Here is a 23,221-nt window from a genome sequence, read left to right as displayed (position 1 = left end):
CTGTTGAGAATGGTCATATTGTAATTAAGCATGTATCGATAGGTGAGATGATTTCGGACGTGTTAACAAAACCATTACCAAGAGTAGGACACGAAAAGTGTCGCGACGGTTTAGGTTTTGGATATGTACAATAGTTGTAATTGTATGCGAGAAGAATNTGACATGAACATTGATCTGTTACATGATAACGCGAAAACTAATACCTATATAAATAACTTTTATGAATATGGTTATCACTCATATATTAATATTCCAACTAGAGTAACTAATGATAGTGCAACTTGTATAGATCACATATTTGGTAAACTGAGCGATGCTATCACAGCTACTCCATTTGTATATGATAACGACATAACCGATCACTTTTCTACACTATTATTTTTAGAATTAGAACCAAATATAAAAACAACAAACGCGAGTCCAAATTTGCAAAAAAAAAATAGACCTAAACAAGTTGAAAAGTGCTATAGATAAAGAGAACTGGGATGATATTTATGTAGAAACGGAGGCTAATATAGCTGTAGATAAATGTATTGGTAAAATTCAGTACTACTGTAACATCGCGACAAAGTACCTGAAATTAAGATGCAACCGCGGTAGAAAAGAATGGATTACTAGTAGACTTTTAAAATCATGCAAAATGAAAAACAAACTATACAACCAATCAAAAATGAACCCGAACGATATCGAGTTAAAGAAAAAATATACTAAATATAACAACAAATTAAAAACTATTATCCAACAAGCTGAAAAAACTTATTTTGATAAAGTTCTTGTAAGTATAGGTAGCGACTGTAGAAAACTATGACAATTTATAAACTCAAAGATTAAAAGTGGTTCAGTAAAAAAAGAGAAAATCGAAAAAATTTATTCAGAAAGTAAAAATACATTCGTTTTTGAAAATGAAGAGATTGTAAATGAGCTCAAGGAATTTTTTGTCAATGTGGGACCGAATATGGCAACTAAATTCACGCGTCAACCTTTACCGAATAGTAGTACGACTCAAACCCAAATCCAAGATTCAATTTTCTTTACTCCCACTAACGAAACTGAAATTTTAGAGCTGATATCTAAACTGAAAAATAAAGCATCCGGAATTGATAATATTTCTACGCAAATTTTAAGTTATTTCGAAAAACATTGCCAAGTCTTCAGTACATATTTTAAACCTTTGTATTGAAAAATCAATTTTTCTGACGCCTTCAAGAAGGCAGAGGTAATACCAATTTACAAATCAAACGATGCAGATAAAACAACCAACTATAGACCGATCTCTTTGATTTCTAATTTCGCAAAAAATATTAAAAATGAGGATAAATAAATTCATTGAAAAACACAAATTGATAAGCCAGCGGCAGTTTGGCTTCCAATCGGGATTAAGCACTGAAGATGCTTTAACTAATGTTATAGATAAAATACATGATGCTATTAGTACAAAAATACCCTGTATTGCAGTATTTCTCGACCTTGCGAAAGCCTTCGACACTGTCGACCATGGTATTTTATTGAATAAGCTGTATAATTTAGGTTTCCGAGGAAATGCTCACAAACTTATAGATAGTTATCTGAATAATAGAACTCAGATTGTAAAAATAGATAATTCTTGTAGCGTAATCTAACGTGAAATGTGGAGTCCCGCAGGGCACGGTACTAGGACCGATCTTATTCATATTATACATCAATGATATGCTTGAGATGGACCTACCTAGTGACATCGTGTCTTTCGCGGATGACACGGTCTTAATCGTGAAAGAAAAAACTTAGCAACAAGCATTTGATACATGTAACAACGACATAAATAATATATACAGAGAACTTTATAAAAATCACCTTTCTTTGAACATCAAAAAAACTGTTTCGGAAGCTACAAGAATAGTCTACCACCGGACACGCCTGCCATTATGCATTCGATTGACTGTCTTCGGGATACTTGCGATTGAACGAATATCGATAGAGTAAATGAAACAAAATATCTCGGCATTATTGTTGACTCGAATCTTAATTGGAATAAGCATGTCGAAAGGGTGGTGAAAAAAAGTAGATATCTCACTTTTATTTACAGAGAAAACAACTTTTAATGATTTATTTTGCGCTTTTTTGGTCAGTAGCGACGTAAGAAATACTTGTATGTGGAGGCACCTATGAAAAAACAATTAACACTTTACTTTGTATACAAAAAAAACTTTTAAAAATAATATTTAACAAACCTCTGTACTACGATTCAGAAAAACTTTTCAAAGAATGCAACATAATTAACGTCAAAAAATACTTTGTAGAAAAATCCGCGTTTAAAAAATTTGACTTGTTACAAACTTCTTACTGAAAACAAAATCACACAGAATAATCACAGTACCTTCAATAAAAATTAACAAAAAGATAGATAGGCGAAACCACCGATACGTCAGTTGAAAGGCTTTTAATGCCCTATCAACGCCTTATAAAGAGTCAATTTAAAAAACAACAAGAAATGGCTGATAGAACTATCTTCAATGGATCTAAAAAATTTACTTCAACCAATAATATAATAACTTTTAAAGCAATCTACTTTTTCTATATACTTAACTTACTAATGTTACTATTTACTGAGAGAAAATTTCGATGTGAGAACTCCATGCGAGAAAAAAAATTGTTTGTATAACGCTAAACTGCGACATGATACACCTACACAGATTCGCGCACAGGCTTCGACCTTCAGCGAAATATTGTACAGCGACATATTGTTTAATGCAATCATAAGGTACTATACTAAGACATATAAAGAGTAGTCTCAACTACCCATTCTCATCTAATCGCTAAGGATAATTTTGATAAATTCTTTATGTATACTACCTCATATTATACAATATTGTTATACACCTGTGTTAATAAATAAAAAAAAAATAATTCCAGGCGGATTTTGCAAAAGTTCAAATGGACTACTTTAAAGGCCTACAGAACGACCTCTTTAAACCTGAGAACAGTGGAAAAAAGTGTATTAGATTTATACGTGGTGTGCCGAGGTTGATGGATATGCCCGAAAAACCTCCCGTGGACAGTGCCTCCCAATCAACGGGGGCTCAATCCGTGAACAATGTTTCCCAATCAACTGGAGATCAATCCGAACAACCAAAAAACTGAGCGACTTCCTCATATACTATCAAAATGTGCGGGGGCTCTGGACAAAACTTGATACACTCCTCGATGCTGAACTCCAGTCAACTCCACCTGACGTGATTGTCTTCACTGAAATATGGCTTAATTCTGGTATTCACGACCAGGAACTCAACCTTCATAACTACATCTGCAGGAGTGACCGATGTATCCTTTTATGTAAACATGCCAGTACCTACGAATATCTGTTTGTTCAAGTAATCGCTGACGGGAAAAAAAATAAATATCGGCACTGCATATTTTCCCCCTTGATCTCCGTCCGAGAACTATGAGGAATATTGCAGTACTGTCGATAATTTAGATATTGATGATAACGATTTAACCTTAATTGTCGCCGATTAGAACCTGCCAAAGATCTCCTGGCTGAATGACGTCACAGGCACAACTGCCTTACCTACCGAAAACTGTTTACACTTAATTGAATACAATGCTCAACTTTTATCAAACTCCTGTAGCTACAATAGTTTGTCTCAAATTAATTATGTGAATAATGATTTCCATGAAACTCTTGATTTATGTTTCATCTCAGATACAGAAATTACTAATGTTGAAGAATGTTTAGATCCAATAATAAAATGTGATAGTTATCACACTGCTCTTTTGATTGCGTGTAAATTGTATACTGCACCAGATAATGAACATTACTTTTCTACTTTCACATTTAATTTTCAATCTCTCGAATCTTCGATTGATCATGATATTTATTAAACCTTTCTGGAACTATATTAACGCCTAAAAATCAAATCATGGATTTCCAAATATTATGACATTAGTTAACAAAACTGCGACCACAAATGGTGAAATTATGAAACTTCTCGCTGAACATTTTGAATCGTGTTATACTATTGATGTCAAATAGCGTGCCTCTAATGTCATTTTGCCACGAGCGTAGGATTTTATTATTAACATCGATGATATACATTTCATACTATCTAAACTGAGTGAAAAACTAAATCCTAGTCCGGACGGTATCCCCGAGATAATTTTGTTCTCATGGCTTCTCGAAACCTCTTTATATTCTTTTTAACCGTTCTTTAACTGAAGGAATGTTTCCTCAAAAATGGAAAATTAGCTACGTTACTCAGGTTTTCAAATCCGGTGATAAAACATGTGCTAAAAACTATCGCCCTGTAAGTATACTTTGTAATGTGAGCATAGTCTTCGAAATTTTTGTTTTTGATTTTTTGAAACCTCAACTTGGTGACATTATTATTCCGCAACATGTTTTTTTTGTGATCGTTCCACCCTAACTAATTTAACACTTTTTTCGGATAGTTTGCTAAACTATCTTGATGATGGTAACCAAATAGATGTAATTTACACTGATTTTAGCAAAGCATTTGATAGAGTGAATATTAACATTTTGGTTGATAAATTATCATCGTACAATTTGCAAGGTAATCACCAAGTTCGTTTAGAAGTTACTTAACTGACAGAACCCAAATCGTTAAATATAAAGTAAGTAAATCGCGTATTATTAAAGTAACTTCTGGTGTGCCTCAATCTTAATCTTTATGGTTTACAAAAACGATGTGATGAAAACAAACTGTCTCTAAATATTGAAAAATGTAAAGTGTTACGCTGTAATCAAAATCGTATGGTAAGTGATCATGATTACAAATTACTTGATAATAGTATTACTGAAACATCTTGTATTAAAGATTTTGATTGATTCAAAACTAAGCTTCGACAAACATTTTGATTATATTATACAAACATTTAAATTTAACTTAACAAAATCTATAATTACACTGTATACCTCTGGTGAAATCTAAACTCATGTATTGTTTACTGAAAATTATAAACATAGCATGGAGACAGTACAACATAAGTTTTTCTCATTTAAAACCCAATGTTAAGCCATTATTATCGAGAGATCGCATCTCTTGTTAAGATAACCTCTCTTAAATCTACACATACTTTTCAATATCTATTACTCATTTATAGAATCTTTTCTGGTCAAATCAAATGAGATGACTTAATTGCTAAGTTTATTAGATAACTACCATAGATTTTATAACACAAAAAATGATGTAGTTTTTATAGAACCGTTTTGTAGAACTAACTATCTATATAACTCTGTAATTCCAAGACTGACAAGACTAGCGAACCAATTTTTTAATGATGATAAATTTCAAATGAACATCTGTGCAATTCGAAATCATCTTCAAACAATTTTGCGATATGATTAGTTAGATCCTAGTATGTAATACGGAAAATTTGCTTATCAATATGCTTATGTATTCATTATTATATTTTTTTGGGCCGTATGGGCCTGTTGTATCTACTTTTAAATAAAATAAATAAAACTAACATATATATGTACACATGCTTACAGTCACTGACATCGCTTAGAGTCAATAACATCACGTAACCACATGAAAATATTTATACTTCGTTTACTTTTCTAGCGATATGTCCCTTACAATGTCTTGGATGCGCGCTGAGAAAATCGTAGGTAGGGAGAAGAAAGCTCATTATACTCTCGACTCTTGTTCAATAAACATACTTATTCGTACAGTACCTGCCAAAAGTTTTGTTCAATTATGAATAGTAGTGCGAGTCGAAAACAAGCGTTACATCCTTTAATGTTTTCAAATATAAATAAACATTTCATTGATATTCTGAGTAGTAATTGGTACCAATAACAGCACATTTGAGCAATGCAATTTTAGTAGATAAAATGGTCTCTTTTTCCGTGCAGTACTGTACGGATTATACACTCCTCACCGGTTGAGAGTTTGGCAGAAAGTTGTCTCTTTTCTTTTCTGGCCTAGTGTTGTTCTTTTCTGCTTTGCGCTGGTCAAACTAAAGGTCACATCGCTAGACAAACTAAAAACAAGTATAACAGTTACATTGTTTAAGATCGATAACATTACGTCGTTATCATAGACATATATTAATGGACGTGCCTTAGCCGTATGTCGTTGTAATAATTTCTTGGCTCGAAAAGTGAGGGAGATGGCGTATGGTTTCGGACTAGTGCTATTTCTTTCATGACAGGCTTATGCACTATCGCTAGGGCAAGTCCATTAGTAAACGTCGATGGTCGTTACCTACTCCTCTGTGCCAGAAACGGTTATCTCATACTACTCTCTACCAAATCCTAAAAACACATTTGCTCTCTTGCCTGGGGAAATGTTTTCACAATGTTAGATTTATCGGATGCCTATACACAATTGCAATTAGCTGAAGTCTTAACAACTGGTCACGATGAATACTCATAAAGAGTTATTAAGATTTCGACGACTAATTTACGGCCTAGCGAGTGCCTCTGCAGTTTTTCAGAAGACCATAGATTATATATTAAATAATAGTAATATAGTTTACTACATAGATGACATCCTCATTAAAGGAAATAGTGCTCGACTGCATGAAAGCGTTATTGCAAGTTTTCGACAGACTGAACAAACAATGTATAAATTAGAGAAGATAAATGCATTTAGTTCCAAATACGATAGAGTACCTTAGATTGATAATATCGAAAGAATATCCAGCTGCATCCAAAGTAGAAGAAATTGTCAACGCCAAAACTCCAAAAAAATTAGAAAGAAGCAAGGTCCTTTCTTGGATTATTAAACTTTTACCGCATGTTTATTCCCAATTTAAGTATCTACTACTTATAGCAATGCATCTCAGAGAACTTACAAAGAAAAATACGAAATTTGAATTATCAATCTCCTGTCAACAATCATTCTAACTACGCAAAAATTCGTTAACATTACTATCATTACTTATTCATTTTGATTCAAATTTTCCAATAGTGATAAGTTAGTTACATGTTAGTCCAGTGGGAGTAGGAGCAGTCCTTGCACACGAAATAAAAATTAGTAACAAAACAATAGACAAACCAGTCATGTATGCGTCATGTTAGCTCACCAAAAGATAGCAAAACTATTCGCAGTTAGATAGAGTCTCGCGATATTTGCTGTGACAATATTTAGAATATTTTTATGAGGACGCAAATTTACGATAGTGGCAGATAATGTCCCAATCAGATATATTCTATATCGCGATAAGTCAATCCCTATGATATCCTGCCATCGTCTGCAGCATTGGGCAGAAATTTTTTAGAAGCTCATAATAACACTAATCGATCGGAAAAGTGAATTTTCAGCAAAGCCTCATGCTCTGTCTTGTTTATCAACAAATTCAACAATAGAAGATATTAAATCTACAGTAGAAATTCAGCCATTGGCCTTTACTGTCTGTGATATAAGACAGAAATCTGCTGACGACTCAGCTGCAGTCAAGACACAGCAATTGAAGCGTTCTGTAAACTACAACATCAACTACCGATAGAAGAGAAGTGTTTATTTTTTAACAACAGTCATTGTTCCGGCCTCTCTTAGAGAGATCATAGAAGAATTAAAAGAATCACCAGCGACAACGCTAGAAGTAGAAGAGTGCCAGAAAAACTGCCTTTTTATTCAACTGTAGAAATACTCCGTCAACAGCAACAGGTATCACTAAATGAGTTTCTACAAGCCTACAAACCAAAAACGTTGCTTTCGTTAATATTACCAAAACGCCATCATCAACAAATCACCACCCTATTCAGTAAAGGTGACAAGCGGGTTTCCTCAATAACTGCTTTACAGTTGAAGATATCAAAAAAAGTTTCTTATAAAAGTGATACCGTATAAGTATCTACATATCCTAAAATTATATACAGTGTCCCGTTCTTTCTGGAGGCAACCTAACTTTATTTTTTCAAATGGAAGACCCCATTTATTTTTGCAAATCATCACCATTCTGCAATGAAGTTTGATACACACGCCGTTTCATACAACCCCAAAAAAAGAAATCAAGGAGATTGAGATCTGGCCTACGCGCCGGCAAAGGTACAGGCTCATACGTCAAATCCAGAGTCTAGAAAACTGTTCACCTAGAAACGTACTGATCTTGCAACGTGAGGGGGTGCACCATCATGGTATAAAAAACACGTCTACGCACTTGTAGCGGCACATCCTCAAGAACACCTTGTAAAAAATTCAAATATGTCACCCCATTTAAATGCGCAGGTAAAACAAATGGTTCAAAATCCCGCACGACATTAATTGGAAAACGTTGTTGAAATCACAAAGGATAGACGACACGCGAAGTTGCGACACACTAATAGTGAGTATTGTGAAAATTTAAAATTCTATTCTAAAATAGATTTTCTTAAATCTTAAATGCTATTCGGTTTTATTAATTAGTACATATATCATTATAAAATACATCAAAATGATCTTCACAACAAAAAAAAATTAGGTAATGTTGTTTTCGGATTAGGTCGTCGCACAGCTCGCAAACATTTATTTTGACGTTTAACATCTTGTGTAACATTTAAAAACATTTTGGAGGGAATTGTTTCTTAGTATTCGTACATAATGGCGCGAAGCAAGGACGATAACTTTTATCAATATATTGACAATAATAATATTTACATTTATTACAAACATAATTTTTCAAAAACCTACTTCGGAGAAAATCGACCGGAAGAAAATACGAGTCTCGTGCACCACTGTAAAATAATTTATTTACTTAGCATTTAATCTTTTAATAGTTAAAAATATAAGAACTAGGTACGTTAAAGATGTCATCATCATAAGGTCGTCACTCCCAAGACTGGTTGGACACACACCTCCACTTTTCCCTATCCTGAAGTAATCTTCGCACTTCCCTAAAATTACAACAACCTACATCCTTAACTATTTCGAACAGTAATATAATCTAGGTCTACTTCTACCCCTTCTAACCCGTTTCTGTATCTAATATATCTTTGACTAGACCTTTATGCCTGAGGTGTCCTACCAACATATCTCGCCTATTTTTTATTGACTTCCATAGAGTCCTCTGTTCTCCTATTCTTTCTAATATCTTTTCGTTTCTAACTTTCTCTATCCATGGTATCATCATATGTTATCGTTTAATTACCACGACATACCCTTTATTTACAATGTTTCTTAAACAATTTTGACATTTGGAGTTAACAAATACAGTTGAAAAGTTAAACTTTAATCCTTTCTGCAAATATGAGTCCGTAATAGTGATTAATAAATTCACCGTAACTAAAGAAAAATTGATATCTTAAGCTCCCGGTAAAATAGGAACTTTAGCTCTTCAAAATTTGGTTTTTCATAGTTTTTCAATGAATCTATACTATAAATTTTAATATAATAATAATATGTTATTTTAGGTCTGTGCCTTCGGCTTGACCTTACGGAGATTACCCTATCGATTATTTTCATGAACAGCCGTCAAAACTTACCTTACTATGTTGCGGAAGCTACATTCCCATGAAAATTCCCCTACTCTTCTCAACTTATAGTTGCTTTCGCCGGCTAGAGGCGGCGCTAGACTTAGCGAACCGCCCTTTCTTCAGTACGCTGTTGATTCTTGAGTAGTGAACAGTGCTGTCATCAGATTAAGTAAAATGTCGTATTTTACGTCATTTAACGCTTTTGTAGCGTTCGGATTGTATTAATTATTTATCTTTTCGACTCACGGTGAAGTGAGTTCTAGTGGAAAGGTAAGTGTATTTTATTTTTTATCTATTATGTTGTAGGAAGCTACACGGGAGCTGATCACGTGTTGACACTTTAAATCATCCGGAAAGGATGATTAATTATTTCAATAATTTGGTTAATTGTTAGCAGTCGGAGCTCGTTGGGCTGTTCAGTCGCTCCTGAGAGAGTCTGGTTTTCAAGTGCAGTGATTATCATCAGTGTTAGACGCTGTAAAAATTGCAGTCATCGGCTCATCAATCGCACTTATCGGCTCGTCAGCCGCAGTCGCAGCCGCACTTGTCGGCTCATCAGCCGCAGTCGCAGCCGTTCGGCTCACCAACCGCAGCCGTTCGGGCTGTTTTGGGCCGTTAGCGCCTAATTAATCACAGTCCTCACGACTTGATAAGTAGCGACCGCTCGTCAAGGACGTAGCCATGTTTTGGCGGTTTGAGGCCCTAGTTAGGCATCCCCTCGGGGATCTTGCTTGCTCTGGCTGGTTCTTGGGTGCGTTTTTTAGTAGATAATGAATGCGTTCTTGTCTCCTTTCAAAAATTAACCTAAATGCTTGTCTTTTAATGACTTTTCTAAAGGGTCGGTCCCTTGCCGACCAGATCATTGGATGAATTTGTAATTCTGCTCTGTGTTTCTCTGGATGGCGTTTCCAAACAATTTCGTCATTTGATACTAGAGAGATTAAAGCTGCTAGCCCCAGAGCATCTGCCGGATGGATGGACCGAGTGGGAAATGTCGCCAATATCGAAGGATCAACTACTGGGTAACCCTTTGGACCCTATGATTTTGAATAAGATCAGATTTGCTTTTCCTACTGTTGGAGTAGTTAAAGCCTTCCGTCCGGAAGCAGATCATCTCTCGGAAAAGACCTATAGAGATATCAAGGTTTCAATGTTGGAGTGGGCCTTCTACAGAGCCTTAATCATTAGTTCTCCGGCTGTTGCTAATAAAATTAGGGGATCTGAGGCTCGAACGGAAATGTTCAATCAAGCAGTTGAAAACTTAAAGCCATTGTTAATCTCTAGACAAGAGGCTTCAGACCAATTGCGAGGTTCAATAAATAAACCTGGTGGGTCGGTGTCTGAGTCCGATTTGGTGGAAGACATACCGACCTCACTGAAGAGGCGTTCTAAACATTCTGCAGAGCAAGAGCCCAGAAAGAAAGCGAAATTGGACCGTTTGGACATTCTTGAGGACAGGATGGAGACGATGTTTGCTGCGATGTGTGCTCGGATGGATGCCATGGCAGGGGAAGGATCCTCAGCTGGTGATGAAGATGTGTCTTTTGATCATGAATCAGACGTTGAGAGCTCCCAAACCTGGCATGCGCCAGATTTAAGTGTTATAGTTCCTCCGGATTTAGATTTCTTACCGGAAGTTAAAGAAGCCGATCCGTCTATTCCAGAGCCGACTCCGGTTCTTAAATCAGAAAGTATTACTTGCCAACGGTTTGGCTTGGAATCTTGGAATAAAATTAGATACAAGGATATACAAAAACGCTCACAGGCTGCACCAGTTTTCGGAGCTCTTAAAGTCAATAACCAATTGGGGGGTATAGCTGTTAAATCTTTTGCTTCTAGCTAACTTGACGATACTTTAGACACAATTTGCCACGGTCTTTTGAACCAAAGAAAAGCTTTGACGGAAGCCTTAAAAAATTTGGTAGCTAAGCATCCTGCAATGGCAGAGGACATTAAATTAGTGTTAAATGATTCTAACTCTACCTTTAAGTCTTATTCGGACGACCTATTGCAATTTGTGTGTGCACATAGGGCTGAGGCTATTGATGATAGGCGCCAAGCCTTTAAAACAAAGTCTGACTTTCAGACGTCAAAATTAGCTCAAATTCCCCCTTCGGCCACTCACCTTTTTGATGACGATAAATTATCAGAGTTCTTTCGGGAACAAGGGGGATTCTTTCGGGTTTTCCCTTCGCGTTCGGATAGAACCGGCTTCAAATCATTTTCTTCTCGGCGAGAAACCCGCTCAAGTCAGAGTAAACAGCCTTCTAAATCCAAGTCCTCGAAGCCTAGAAGCTCATCTTGGAGAGCACGTTCTGTTCTGCCTCCTTTCTCGACTTAATCTTCTTCTAAGAATCGTCGTGAAAGTCGGAGCAGCCATTCAAGGAAGAGTAATAAGTTACGTCGTCGGGGCCATGAGCGGAGTTTTTGACTTTCCTTTTGTGGCAGGTCAGTTGAAGGAGTTCCTGGGACGTTGGCAGGAATTAAGAGCACCGCCGATTGTCTTAAAAGCCATAAAAGGATACTCGATTCCGTTTGTAAAGAAGCCTCCTTCAATTCCGTTCACTGCCGATCTCGTAAAGAAATTCTCAACAAAGATCTCAAAAGCAATGTCAGAGGAAATCGAAAGTTTAATCCAACAGCAGGTAGTAGAAAGCTCCGAAGCGCGTTGGGGGTTATTGTCCCAGCTGTTTTTGATTCCAAAACAGGATGGGAAGGTAAGGCAAATTTTCAATCTTCATCAACTCAACAGTTTCCTAAATCCCAAAACTTTTCGCTTGGTAAATCAAAGCAAGGTACCGGATTTTTTACAAGAAGGAGATTTTGTGGGGAAGTTGGACCTATCTCAGGTTTACTTCCATATTCCGATAAAAGAGGGACACCGAAGGTACCTCTCCTTTGCTTACAAAAGCAAAATACATCAGATGACGTGTCTACCGTTCGGCTTATCCAGCGCTCCGCTGATTTTCTCTCGGGTGAGCAATTGGTTGGCGGGACTTCTTCGTTCAAAGGGAATTCGAGTCCGTTTATCTCGACGATTTTTTGTTAGCGCACCAGGACGCAGCAACTCTGGAGAGTCAGCTGGAATACTCAGTGAATTTGTTTCAAGATCTCGGGTGGAAGGTGAATCTGGAGAAATCGGTTCTGAAGGCGAAGTTGTCTGTTTCTAGGCATCATCTGGAACATCGAGAAGAACGAGATGAGTCTTCCCATCGACAAGGTTCAGAATATAACGTCAAACTTGCGTCAATTGGTGATCACGAACAGATGGAGTTGGGAGTCAGGGAAGTCCTTGATAGGCAAACTAGGTTTCGCGTCTCTAGTGACTCCTTTGGGTCGCCTCTTTTTGAGACGTCTGCAACGAGCGAGCAGGTCTTTGCCGGAAAGTCGGCCGAGGAAGAAGGTTCTCTTACCAACAGATGCTCTAGCCGATTGTCGGTGGTGGTTGAAGAATCTTTCGGTTCCGGGGAAGATATTCCTGTCCAAGCCAATGATGTTCTTGTCAACAGACGCGTCGGATGCCGGTTGGGGCTTTCAGCTGGGCGATTTTCAGGGGTCAGGAGTGTGGACTCAGTCCCATATGAACTGGCATATCAACAGGAAGGAAATGTTCACCGTGTTTATAGCCGTGAGGAAATTGAGGAAATTATTAGTGGGAAAGTCCTTGATGATTCAATCGGACAACAAGACGGTTGTGGCTTACCTGAGAAATCAGGGGGGAACGAAATCGAAAGTTCTCCTACAAGCTGCGAGACAGATTCTCTTAATGACCCACAGGTTAGGGATTTCGCTTCTTACCTATTACCTTCCCGGTCTTTGCAACACCTTGGCGGATCGATTGTCGAGAGACATGACTCTTCCCATTTGGCATCTGAAATCGGAGGTAACATCAATGATTTTTTCTAGGTGGGGAACCCCACAGATAGATTTGTTTGCTTCGAATCAGTGGAAAGTCGTCCCGAATTACGTGGCAATCAATGCAAGGGACTCTCATCAATGCGTTCAGCAGACCTTGGAAGTTCGATCTGGCCTGGGTCTTTCCGCCGCCCCCTCTGGTTCCCAGTGTTACAACATCTGAACAAATCATCAGGAGTGTTAATTCTAGTAGTTCCGCGTTGGGAAAATGTGTTCTGGATAGCGGATCTGAAGAGCAGGGCACTGGCGGCGCCAATTCTTCTAAGGAACTTGTCCCATTGCCTGGTCGATCTGTCGACAGGCTTACCTCCACCCAAGGCGGAAGCTCTTCGTTTGGAGGTTTGGAAGGTACGGGGTGGTCCCCCTTAGTATCAGATCTACCAACAGAGGATGTCGACCTTCTGCAGTCTGCCTGGAGAAAATCAACGTTAAATACTTATAACGCGGCCTGGAAACAATGGTTGTTGTGGTGTAGACATTCAGGAGTGAGATCGGATAGTCCAAAGGCGTCTGATATTTGTTCGTATTTATCGTTCCTGTTCAGAGTTAGGAAACTAGCTTTTTCAACTATTCTGGTTCATAAATCGGTGGTAGTTTCTTTATCTTCACCAGAAAATAGTGAGTCTTTCAGCTCACCCCTTGATCAAATCAATGTTGAGGGCGATAGGCCTTAAGTCTTCAGCTTCTACGCCGAAGTCTCATATTTGGAATGTTTTGGATTTAGTTGATTGGCTGAAATTGCATCCTCCAAGCTTAGATAGTATTTTTCAGGTTTCACGCCATACGGTGGCGTTATTATTATTAGCTTCAGGTCGTAGGGTTCATGACCTAACGCTTATTAGCCTAGACGAGGAGCATTGTCAGCTGTCCGACTCAGTTATCACCTTCTGACCGAAATTCGGTTCCAAGACCGATAGCGACAAAAATCGTCAATCGGGTTGGGAACTTAAAAGTTAAGGAGAGCACTTGCTCGATTTAGTTAAATGGGTCCACCATTTAATAGAGGTATCGGCGCCTAGAAGAAGGGCTCGACCGAATTTATCAGCCCTTTTCATTACAACAAGGGGTGAAGTTAAAGCAGATTCACGTGCCATAATAGCTAGGTGGCTTAAAGAACCTTTCAAAGATTTAGGTATTGATATGGGCGCCGGTTCTATCCGTTCTGCGGTGGCATCTTTTGATTTTCATAATAATGTTGCTTTGGACATTTTAAAAAAAGGTAACTGGCGTGGTTCCGGGAATTTCTTTAAACACTATTGTAAGACGGTTCAAAAGCCGAGTGCACACTTAAACGTTAGTTTGAGAAAGTCTTTTAGAGCCGTATGATTTTTGTTTATTTTACTTAAGTTATTTTTTGTTAAGTGATATTTTGATCCTGTCTAAGGATGGGTCTTTTTGTACGTACTACTTTAGCCTTGATAAAAAAAAGCATGTTAAGAAATTATATTTGTATGCGATTTTTGTTATTATGCAAAATCTAGTTTAAGAATGTTGTATAGCTGAACGCGCAATAAAAAAGGAAGCGATTCTTTTGTAATCTATCTTGCTGGTTCTTATTTTTTGGTTGATTGTGAACCCTTGGCCTAACCTTCCTCCTGGGTTCAATGGGTTAGGCAATCTTTAGAATTAGATCTAGTTTGGTCTCTGATGACTTTAAATCTTGTCGGTCCATTGATGAGGTCCAGTGGTGAACTTGCTGCTCCTGATTGGTTGTTTTACTGAAGGAATTGATCACAGTACGCTGGTGCCGGCAGAGGATAAACACTTCTCCGTAAGGTCAAGCCGAAGGCAGACCTAAAATAGAACCGTTTTCCCCCCAAAGGGGGTCTTGCCGTCATTTGGGAGAAGATACTGAAGAAAGGGCGGTTCGCTAAGTCTAGCGCCGCCTCTAGCCGGCGAAAGCAACTATAAGTTGAGAAGAGTAGGGGAATTTTCATGGGAATGTAGCTTCCGCAACATAGGAAGGTAAGTTTTGACGGCTGTTCATGAAAATAATCGATAGGGTAATCTCCGTAAGGTCAAGCCTCGGCAAGACCCAAAATATCCGTTTTCTTGCCCTTTGGGGGGAAAACGGTTCTATTCTAATTGTTTATAAGATTAAAAAACATCACTTCAAAAGCAATTTTCCATCATTAAATGTTAATCAAACTTGTTTTTTTTTAACAAAAATTCAACCCTTAACAAAAGGGACAAGCCCAAAGTAGTGGAAATCGAACATGACAAATCAACTGACCAACCCTAAAAAATGTTAACTTATGCGATAAACGTAACAAAATAATAAGTCCATCTTTACCGTATTTATCAAGTAGGTATATTGAAACTCAAACTTGTAGAATTAAAGGAAGTTTCATAGATTGTTTTTAATGATTAATAAGTGGTGAACATTTACCGATTTACCCATTGGCGATATTATTTCTTTTCCTTTTTTAATTCATTAAGCGACTAATTTCGCTAGTCAGCTTTTGCAGGTTGTTTATTTCCTCTATGTGCTCTGAAGGTCATAATTGTCTAAATCTATATGTTTTGTTATTTTGTTTAATATTAACAACAAAATATCCATGAATTCCTTCCATAACAAAGAAGTATTTGGACAATCTACACTTATCAATAATTTTAATTCATCAACAAAAGTAAAGATGATATAAATCATATGGAACAGTAATTGATAAATTTAAAAACTAAATTCACTTTTTTACCTATTGTATTTGAGTAGGTATTGTGCCTTGCGTATTCATCCATATCTTTTTGTATCCCAATTGAGCCTTGGGTCTCTTGATTTTGATTAATAAAAAACAATTATTATTTACAAAAATGTACACATTATTTCTGCATAAATCCTGGCAAAGGAAGCTTTAAACCTTCTTTTGCTTCAAAAAATGTATACGATAATGTAATATCATTAACAAACTCCATCTTAGGATCTTCCATTATTTCTGGATCAATATAAAAAAATACAGGCATATCAACCTTAAACAAAAAAGAAAAAACAAACAATAATGTTTTCATAAAATTTTCTGTTAATTTACTTCTTCATGAGGATTCAATAGCTGTTCATCAAAACAAAAGCATTGAATTTTGTTGAAATATTGACCAGCTTCAAAAGGAACTACATTATATGTACTTATTCCAGTTACGGGCATATCCGTAGGATTTTTAGCAACATAAAATGCCAACGCTGTTTCACCAGGCACCACCTGAAATTGTAAATAGCTATTTTTTGTTAAAATGAATACTGTATTACTACCATAATTTCAGTTTGTTGTGGCTTAAAATTCCACTTCATACTGGAAGCAAGATCTGCGTTGAATCTTACTCTAATTGGACGACTTTTAACAGGTGTCATTGTTTCTACCTTGCTAACATCATGACCTGTAGAAGTGGTACCTCCGTAACTATATGCTTGACAGAACATTCTGTACAAAGGAACCGCTGCATAACTTAAACCAGCCACAAACACTCCTGTAGCCGTTACATAATATAATGTACTTCTTAATTTTTCTTTTTGTTTGTTTTCATAAGACCTATTATCACTTAAATGCCTTTTACTGTTTATATTTAGTTGCCGTAGTGTACGCAAAAAGTTTTTCCCATATTTCAAAGGTGACTGTTTAAGAAGAATCATATTTAGTGTTCTACAGCATCTTAACTTGAATACACTTTAAAACTCGTATCAACCAGCAAACTGAAGCAATCCAAATATATATAACCCATACCATGGGGTATTTGTTATTAAACGTGATAGGTTAGGCTATCTGTGGGTTACACTCCACCCGTCGCATGGAGCCATAGATAATGATGGAGCCTGTACCCGGTAGCTTTTTGTTAGTATAGCTTAGTACCATAGATAAAAGATATACAGGGTGTTTCTGAAATAATTAGCAACCTTGCAGAAGGTGATAGAGCACAATAGAACAAAAAAATGAAGTAAATTTTTGTATGTTCGAAAGTTCACAGTAGTTAGATTATTTTTTATTTAATTACAAGTTTATCTAATTGGCTGCATAGGTGGTATCGAGAACAGTTTATATAAAAAATTGTAATGATGTATTAGATTTTACTATAACATTTAACAGTATCTTTTTCATAGTCAAGAACATAATAACAATAAAAGTAAAAAAAGAAAACAATAAAAAATGTAAATATACAATAATAAAAAACAAATCTACAACAAATAAAAACAGATTTTAACACTAAAACAACAAATATTGACAGTCAATTTTACTTTTTTACAATTTTACACGATTAATAGTTATTGTTAAGCTGAATTTCTTGTATATCCATTAATATATATATTTATTTTTTACATTTTTGTTAGGATCCAACAATGTAATTTTGAGCATAACTGTAACATACAATTAGAAATAAGCTAGAACACACCAATCCTGATAGACATTTTTATTACCCAGGTTTCCGGTTATCAACAAAAATCAATTAAATGACAAAGTATTAAATGTTAAGAGGCGGTCAAACTCCACTCCCAGCGATCCCAGGTGCTCCTGCAAGAGCAAATGAGAGAGGTATACAAATCTACTGTCGTCCTTTTTCCTCGTTATATAAAAGGTATCGCTCGTTTCTATATCTATCTCTGTTGCATACAGTCGCTCCTAAGAAGTCAAAATTTGGCCGGCTCTGGTGTAAATTCTTATAAATATTCTTTCACACTAGCCGACAAGACATCAAGCATACGAAATGTCTTAAAACAACATCTGTCATAAAAATTTATTGGTATGTTTATACATGTCAATCACTGGAATTAACTAACGCAAAATCCTACAAAAGTGTGGATATAAAATCCCTTTTTCCAAAACATCAGTAGCTTTGATTCAATTAGATTCCTATAATGTAAACATTTGACTTCCAACTTGTGTAAGCCTTATTTGTAAGACATATATAAATAAACCCGTGATGTCGATACTATTTAAATTTATTGTCAGGTATATTATATTTTTAAAATCAACATAATCAATTAGAATAAACGATGTAATAATTACTCATCAATATTAATGAATATATATCAAATATAAACATAGTTGGCTGGCTGGCGACTGTATGATAATAAGGTAACGACGACATTACATTCTCGACTTTAGAAAACCATAATTACATGTAAGAAATAAATACACTTACCGATCGGTTGATAAGATCATGAGGTAATTATGTACTCACCGGAGTTCCTAGGAACCCATGCCCTTCTGGAACACTTGCGAAGTGTTTCACCAGTCTTGTATGATCGGTATGTAACGTTTATCCATCAGTCGGTGGATAGTACCTGTAATCATGAGTTTGTGCTACCGTGCCTCCAGATGGGATTCACACATACTGGAGACCAACAGGGTAGGACAAACCTAAACCCCGTGTGGCTATAGCACCATGTCCACCCCAAACAAGGCAAGTACATACTATAGGCATCACTAGACATATCTGGGTCTCTCCTGACATACTGGGGTTAGTAGATCCGTATATTTCACCTATTTAATTAACTTATCACCCATTATGTATTCATACGATGTTCAATAAAACGGCAGTACTCTGTAAGTTAGTTAGAATTTATTAAGGGAAAAATAAAATGTGCAGTTTTGATGATGGATACAAACGGACTGACTTAGACCAGAGCCGGGCAAACTCGGTTCTTTTGACTCCCGAGTGCTCCTCAGGTATAGCCAAGGAGCTCCTCATTGATCCTGCGAGTGCGAGTGAGATGATTCCTTTTCTTATCCCGTCCATTTCGTAGGCGAGTCCCCTCTTCCATAGCCAAACCCAATAGTATTGCGAACGTAGTAACGAAAATATTCGTAGGTATTTTTTAAGTTGCTTCTAAGAGGCTTCGCTTGTCTACGGGATGAAGGGGCTTTATGTGGGAGTGGAAGGGAGAAGAAAAAGAGAAAGCAATATGGGTCAGTACCGGTCAGTACTGCTTACTCTCTCGTACTCATTGATGGGTATGGAGTGACTCAAACTAACCTCAAGTAGCGGCTTCTACGAGGTTGAAGTTTGCCCGGCTCTGACTTAAACCACAAATACATTGGCGACGCTAAAAACCGCAAGTCTCCGTAGCTCTTGCGCAGGCGCGAAATAATTTTGAGTCATGTCTATGATTTTGCTCTTGCCGCCTTTTTATTCGAATTCAAACAAACCGTCTCAAGCGTTCTGATCTGTGGAGTAGAAATAAATTGGGCAGTAATCTACTAATAATTAATAATGTAGGCAGAAAAATGATACTCGTATACAATGTAAACGCATTCTTTATTAGTATGAATGGAAAATAAAATAAATAAAAAATTGTTTCAACAAATTTATAATGCAAAATAAATACGTAATAAACATGTTTAATTAATTATTAAATTTATTGTAATTATGGACAGGTCTCTATGAAACAAAGCTAAAACATCACAAAAAACGAAGAAATAATTCTCATTTTAAACTTTTTCGAAGGTTTTTTATAAATTCAAAGTACAACTGTTTCGATTAGATTAAGTCTTTCTGAAGAGTACATACAAAATGGTTTTGTACATTTGAATCCTAATGTACTCCTTTCTGCTTTCGTTAACTTTAGCATCTAGAAAAATAAAAAAACTTTTAATCAAGGTTTCTTACTTAATGTTTAGAAAAAACTCATGTTTGGGATTAGATTACATACGTACTTTATTTTTTCTTAGATGGGAAATATTCCTGTTTAGCCATTTTACGTTTTCTTAAATTCCTACTTTGTTTTTGAACTTTTTCTATATGCTTTCCAAATTCCTTGAGTGCTACTTGAAATGCTTCATCATCCAGTTGATTCATTGCACTGCGATACGTTTCCATTGCTATCTTCAATTGCGTTTCACGGTCTTGATGTACTTCTTTGTTATTTATATTTTTCTGATTTTGAAAACGATTAATATAATATAACAGATATAACGTAAAAACGTCTGCCTAATAATATAAACAAATACATTAAATTGTTCGACATTATTTACACCAGCACAACTTATAAGCTAAACACAAAAATAAGTAATTGTATTAAGAAAGCAGAATAAATTCGCTTTTTAAACAATGATTATGAGTCTTTGTTTAATGCATAGATTAAACACTGCTACATGTGCACAATTCTGCAGATGAAGGAAATCTAAAAACAAATGAAATAAATCAGCATACACGATTAACCATGAATTGAATTGACGGTTAAAAATGTAGTTAGAGGTTAGAACGAATTAATAATATGAAAAAGGGCGGCAATGCGATTCTCATAGATAACTTTTTATGGGGGTGAAACCGCCGCAATTTTTTATGGGGTTTTACTCAGGTGACCACCCTCTTTCGATCCCCTCTACCCCCACCCTCATATAACCCCCATAACTTTTTATGGTACAGTGGTGGGGGAGACCTCCTCTTTAGATCTCACCCACCCCCACCCCCGAAGGGGCCATCATCTAAACATTTACCAACTAAATCTTAAATACCCATATACTGTGTGTTCACAAACTCTCAACATACCAATAGCCGTACAACTATTTCCTCCTACCAGCTTTACATAGCAACCAGTAAGTACATAATTATTCCGACTCTACGTCGTTACAGGGTACACCATCAGTACTGCTATCTGTATCGGTGGTCTCTGATATGCCATCTGATGGCACCCACGGTTTTAGCCTATCTACTGTCACCACATTCTTATACATAGCACGTGAACTTCTATATGAACCAGGTAAATCTTCTACCAAGTATCTATCGTAATTCAATACTTTTCTAATAATAACAGGACCAAAATACCGTGGTCTCAATTTACGGCTTGTACCATCTCCTGCATTGTTTTTAACTACTAGTACTAACTCTGAACGTTTATATTTTCGCGGTTTCTTACGCTTCTTATCAAATAATTGCTTATCTTGCTGATCTGTTCCAATTCGTTCTGCTACTTCCCCTCTTAACTGTTGAAGATCTATTTGAACTTCTGCTTTTACCTGAATTTCGTTTTGTAATGACGAGGCCTCTAAACTTTTAGGTCCGATAACCTAATAAAATTTCATTGAGTGTTTTCTTTGTGACACTATGTATTGTGTTGTTTAAAGAAAATTGTAATTTTGGTATTTGTTTATCCCAATCTTCATTCTGGCATGTAGCAACTAAACTTGTTAATACGGATGTGGTAGTTTGTTCCACCTGACCGTTTGCTCGAGGAGTGCATTTAAAATTAATTTTATATTATTTTGTATGCAAAAGTTTTTAAATAATTTTGAAGTAAAATCTGTTCCCCTATCAGTAATAATTATTGTCGGTGTTCCAAATGGGTTAAAAACATCTTCCAATAATTTCATTACATATTTAGATTTAGTTGATCTAATGGCTCTTACAATTGTATACTTTGTAAAAGAATCTATGATGAGTAACAAATGCTCATTTCTTTGTGTAGTTCTATGAAATGGTCCTAAATGATCTGCGTGAGTAGTGTGAAATGGGATAGCAACTTTTTCAATAGGATGTAACATCCCTGGTTTCTTCCCGGAAATGGATTTTGAATATAGACAGGAAATACAACAGGAAATATATCGTTCAACAAGGTATATATTACACAAAAGGTCTACAGTCTTTTCTACTCCAAAATACCCCACTTCGTCATGAACTTTTTGAACAATTCCATGCCTCATTCCTTTTGGAACTACCCACTGTATTTCTTGAACAGTGATTCTTAATATCCTACCGTTTCTTAATGCGTAATTTTTATATATCCTTATCCTAATCACTTTCGGGTGGTTTACTTAAAATTTCATGAACTAATTTTACTTTTTTTCGGTAATTTGTGCAGAAAGTACCCAATCGACTGGCTCTATGTGTAAAATATCTAACGAAACACCAGTACTTGATGACTGAGGATTTCGGCTTAAACAATCAACATGATTCATCGCTTTTCGTGGCTTATACTCAGTGCCCGATTAAGCCAGCGCGGGGCCTGTAGCAAATTCTATCAAGGGGCCCTTAGACTGTTTTAGGTTAGGTACTTATCGAGTTTATGATATTAAATAAAACAAAACTGTTACAAACAAACTTTTCTTGATTTAATTTGGGCAAATTTATAAATAATGCTGTTGATATCGACTTCTCGGAGTAAATTATTTTCAATATTCAATAAAGTGAGGTGATTAAGCCGTTGTTGGCTCATCGTGTTCCTCAATTCACTTTTAACACGTTTTAATGTTGAGAAACATCGTTCACCACTGCAGTTGGTGATCATGAGAAACAAATAAATGCGCAAAGCAATTTCAACTTTCGGGAAACAAGATTGTAAAGTATGAAATATTATACTCAAAATTCAATTTCTCAATTTTTTACCCTCTACACGCTACCTCAAATTAATGAGGGAAAAATTGTTGCTGTTGTCACACCTCCGCCGGGAATCGAACCCGGCTTTACGCACCAATGTTCTGACCACTAAACTAGGAGAGGTGACAACAGCAACCACGGCCAACCGACTTACAAGGTTAACGATCCGTCGAACTGATGAAACTATATACTGAATATACTTTGATTAAACATACATACAATTTAGACATCCTTTTAGAAGTGAGTTAGTTTAATATGAAATATTATACTGAAAATTCAATTTCTGAATATTTTACCCACTACACGCAACCTCAAATTAATGAGAGAAAAATTGTTGCTGTTGTCACACCACCGCCGGGAATCGAACCCGGGACCTTTGGCTTTACGCACCAATGTTCTGACCACAACAACAATTTTTCTAAACTAACTCACTTCTAAAAAGATGTCTAAATTGTATGTATGTTTAAGATTGTAAAGAATTATTTATCAACAGCTTGTAAGCCTGCATTTTCAGAGCCTCATGATTCCTGCTGTCAATAATACTAGCCACATCAGAATTGAGCATTGCAGCGAACTGCACTAATCTCCAAATCAGCTGCGTACGCACTT

General features: G+C 36.3%; 1 protein-coding gene and 1 long non-coding RNA gene across 2 annotated transcripts; one reads left to right on the top strand and one right to left on the bottom strand.

Moving 5' to 3' along the window:
- Window positions 1-15,995: 15,995 nt before the first annotated feature.
- On the bottom strand, window positions 15,996-17,082 carry LOC108737534 (cytochrome c oxidase assembly protein COX11, mitochondrial). Its single transcript, XM_018470417.1, has 3 exons — window positions 16,557-17,082; window positions 16,339-16,506; window positions 15,996-16,279 (listed from the first exon to the last, which is right to left on the bottom strand). The coding sequence occupies exons 1-3, from the start codon at window positions 16,932-16,934 to the stop codon at window positions 16,133-16,135; spliced, it is 693 nt and encodes a 230-aa protein (XP_018325919.1). The 5' UTR covers window positions 16,935-17,082; the 3' UTR covers window positions 15,996-16,132.
- Window positions 17,083-20,819: 3,737 nt separating this feature from the next.
- Window positions 20,820-22,177, top strand: LOC108737522. The gene is made up of 3 exons (XR_001937868.2): window positions 20,820-20,999; window positions 21,705-21,852; window positions 22,098-22,177. It is a non-coding gene; the product is annotated as an uncharacterized LOC108737522 (long non-coding RNA).
- Window positions 22,178-23,221: the final 1,044 nt, after the last annotated feature.

This window comes from Agrilus planipennis, unplaced genomic scaffold (genome assembly GCF_000699045.2).
Source record: "Agrilus planipennis isolate EAB-ADULT unplaced genomic scaffold, Apla_2.0 scaffold139, whole genome shotgun sequence".
Lineage (NCBI taxonomy): Eukaryota > Metazoa > Arthropoda > Insecta > Coleoptera > Buprestidae > Agrilus > Agrilus planipennis.
Note: the sequence above shows the minus strand (reverse complement) of the source record. Positions and strands in the feature narration are given on the sequence as shown.

Coding starts and splice junctions, on each gene's coding strand:
- LOC108737534 (XM_018470417.1), bottom strand. CDS start 16,934: ATGATTCTTCTTAAACAGTCACCTTTGAAATATGGGAAAAACTTTTTG. Junction 16,507..16,556: donor CACAACAAACTGAAATTATG/GTAGTAATACAG, acceptor TTACAATTTCAG/GTGGTGCCTGGTGAAACAGC. Junction 16,280..16,338: donor TATTGAATCCTCATGAAGAA/GTAAATTAACAG, acceptor TTTTTGTTTAAG/GTTGATATGCCTGTATTTTT.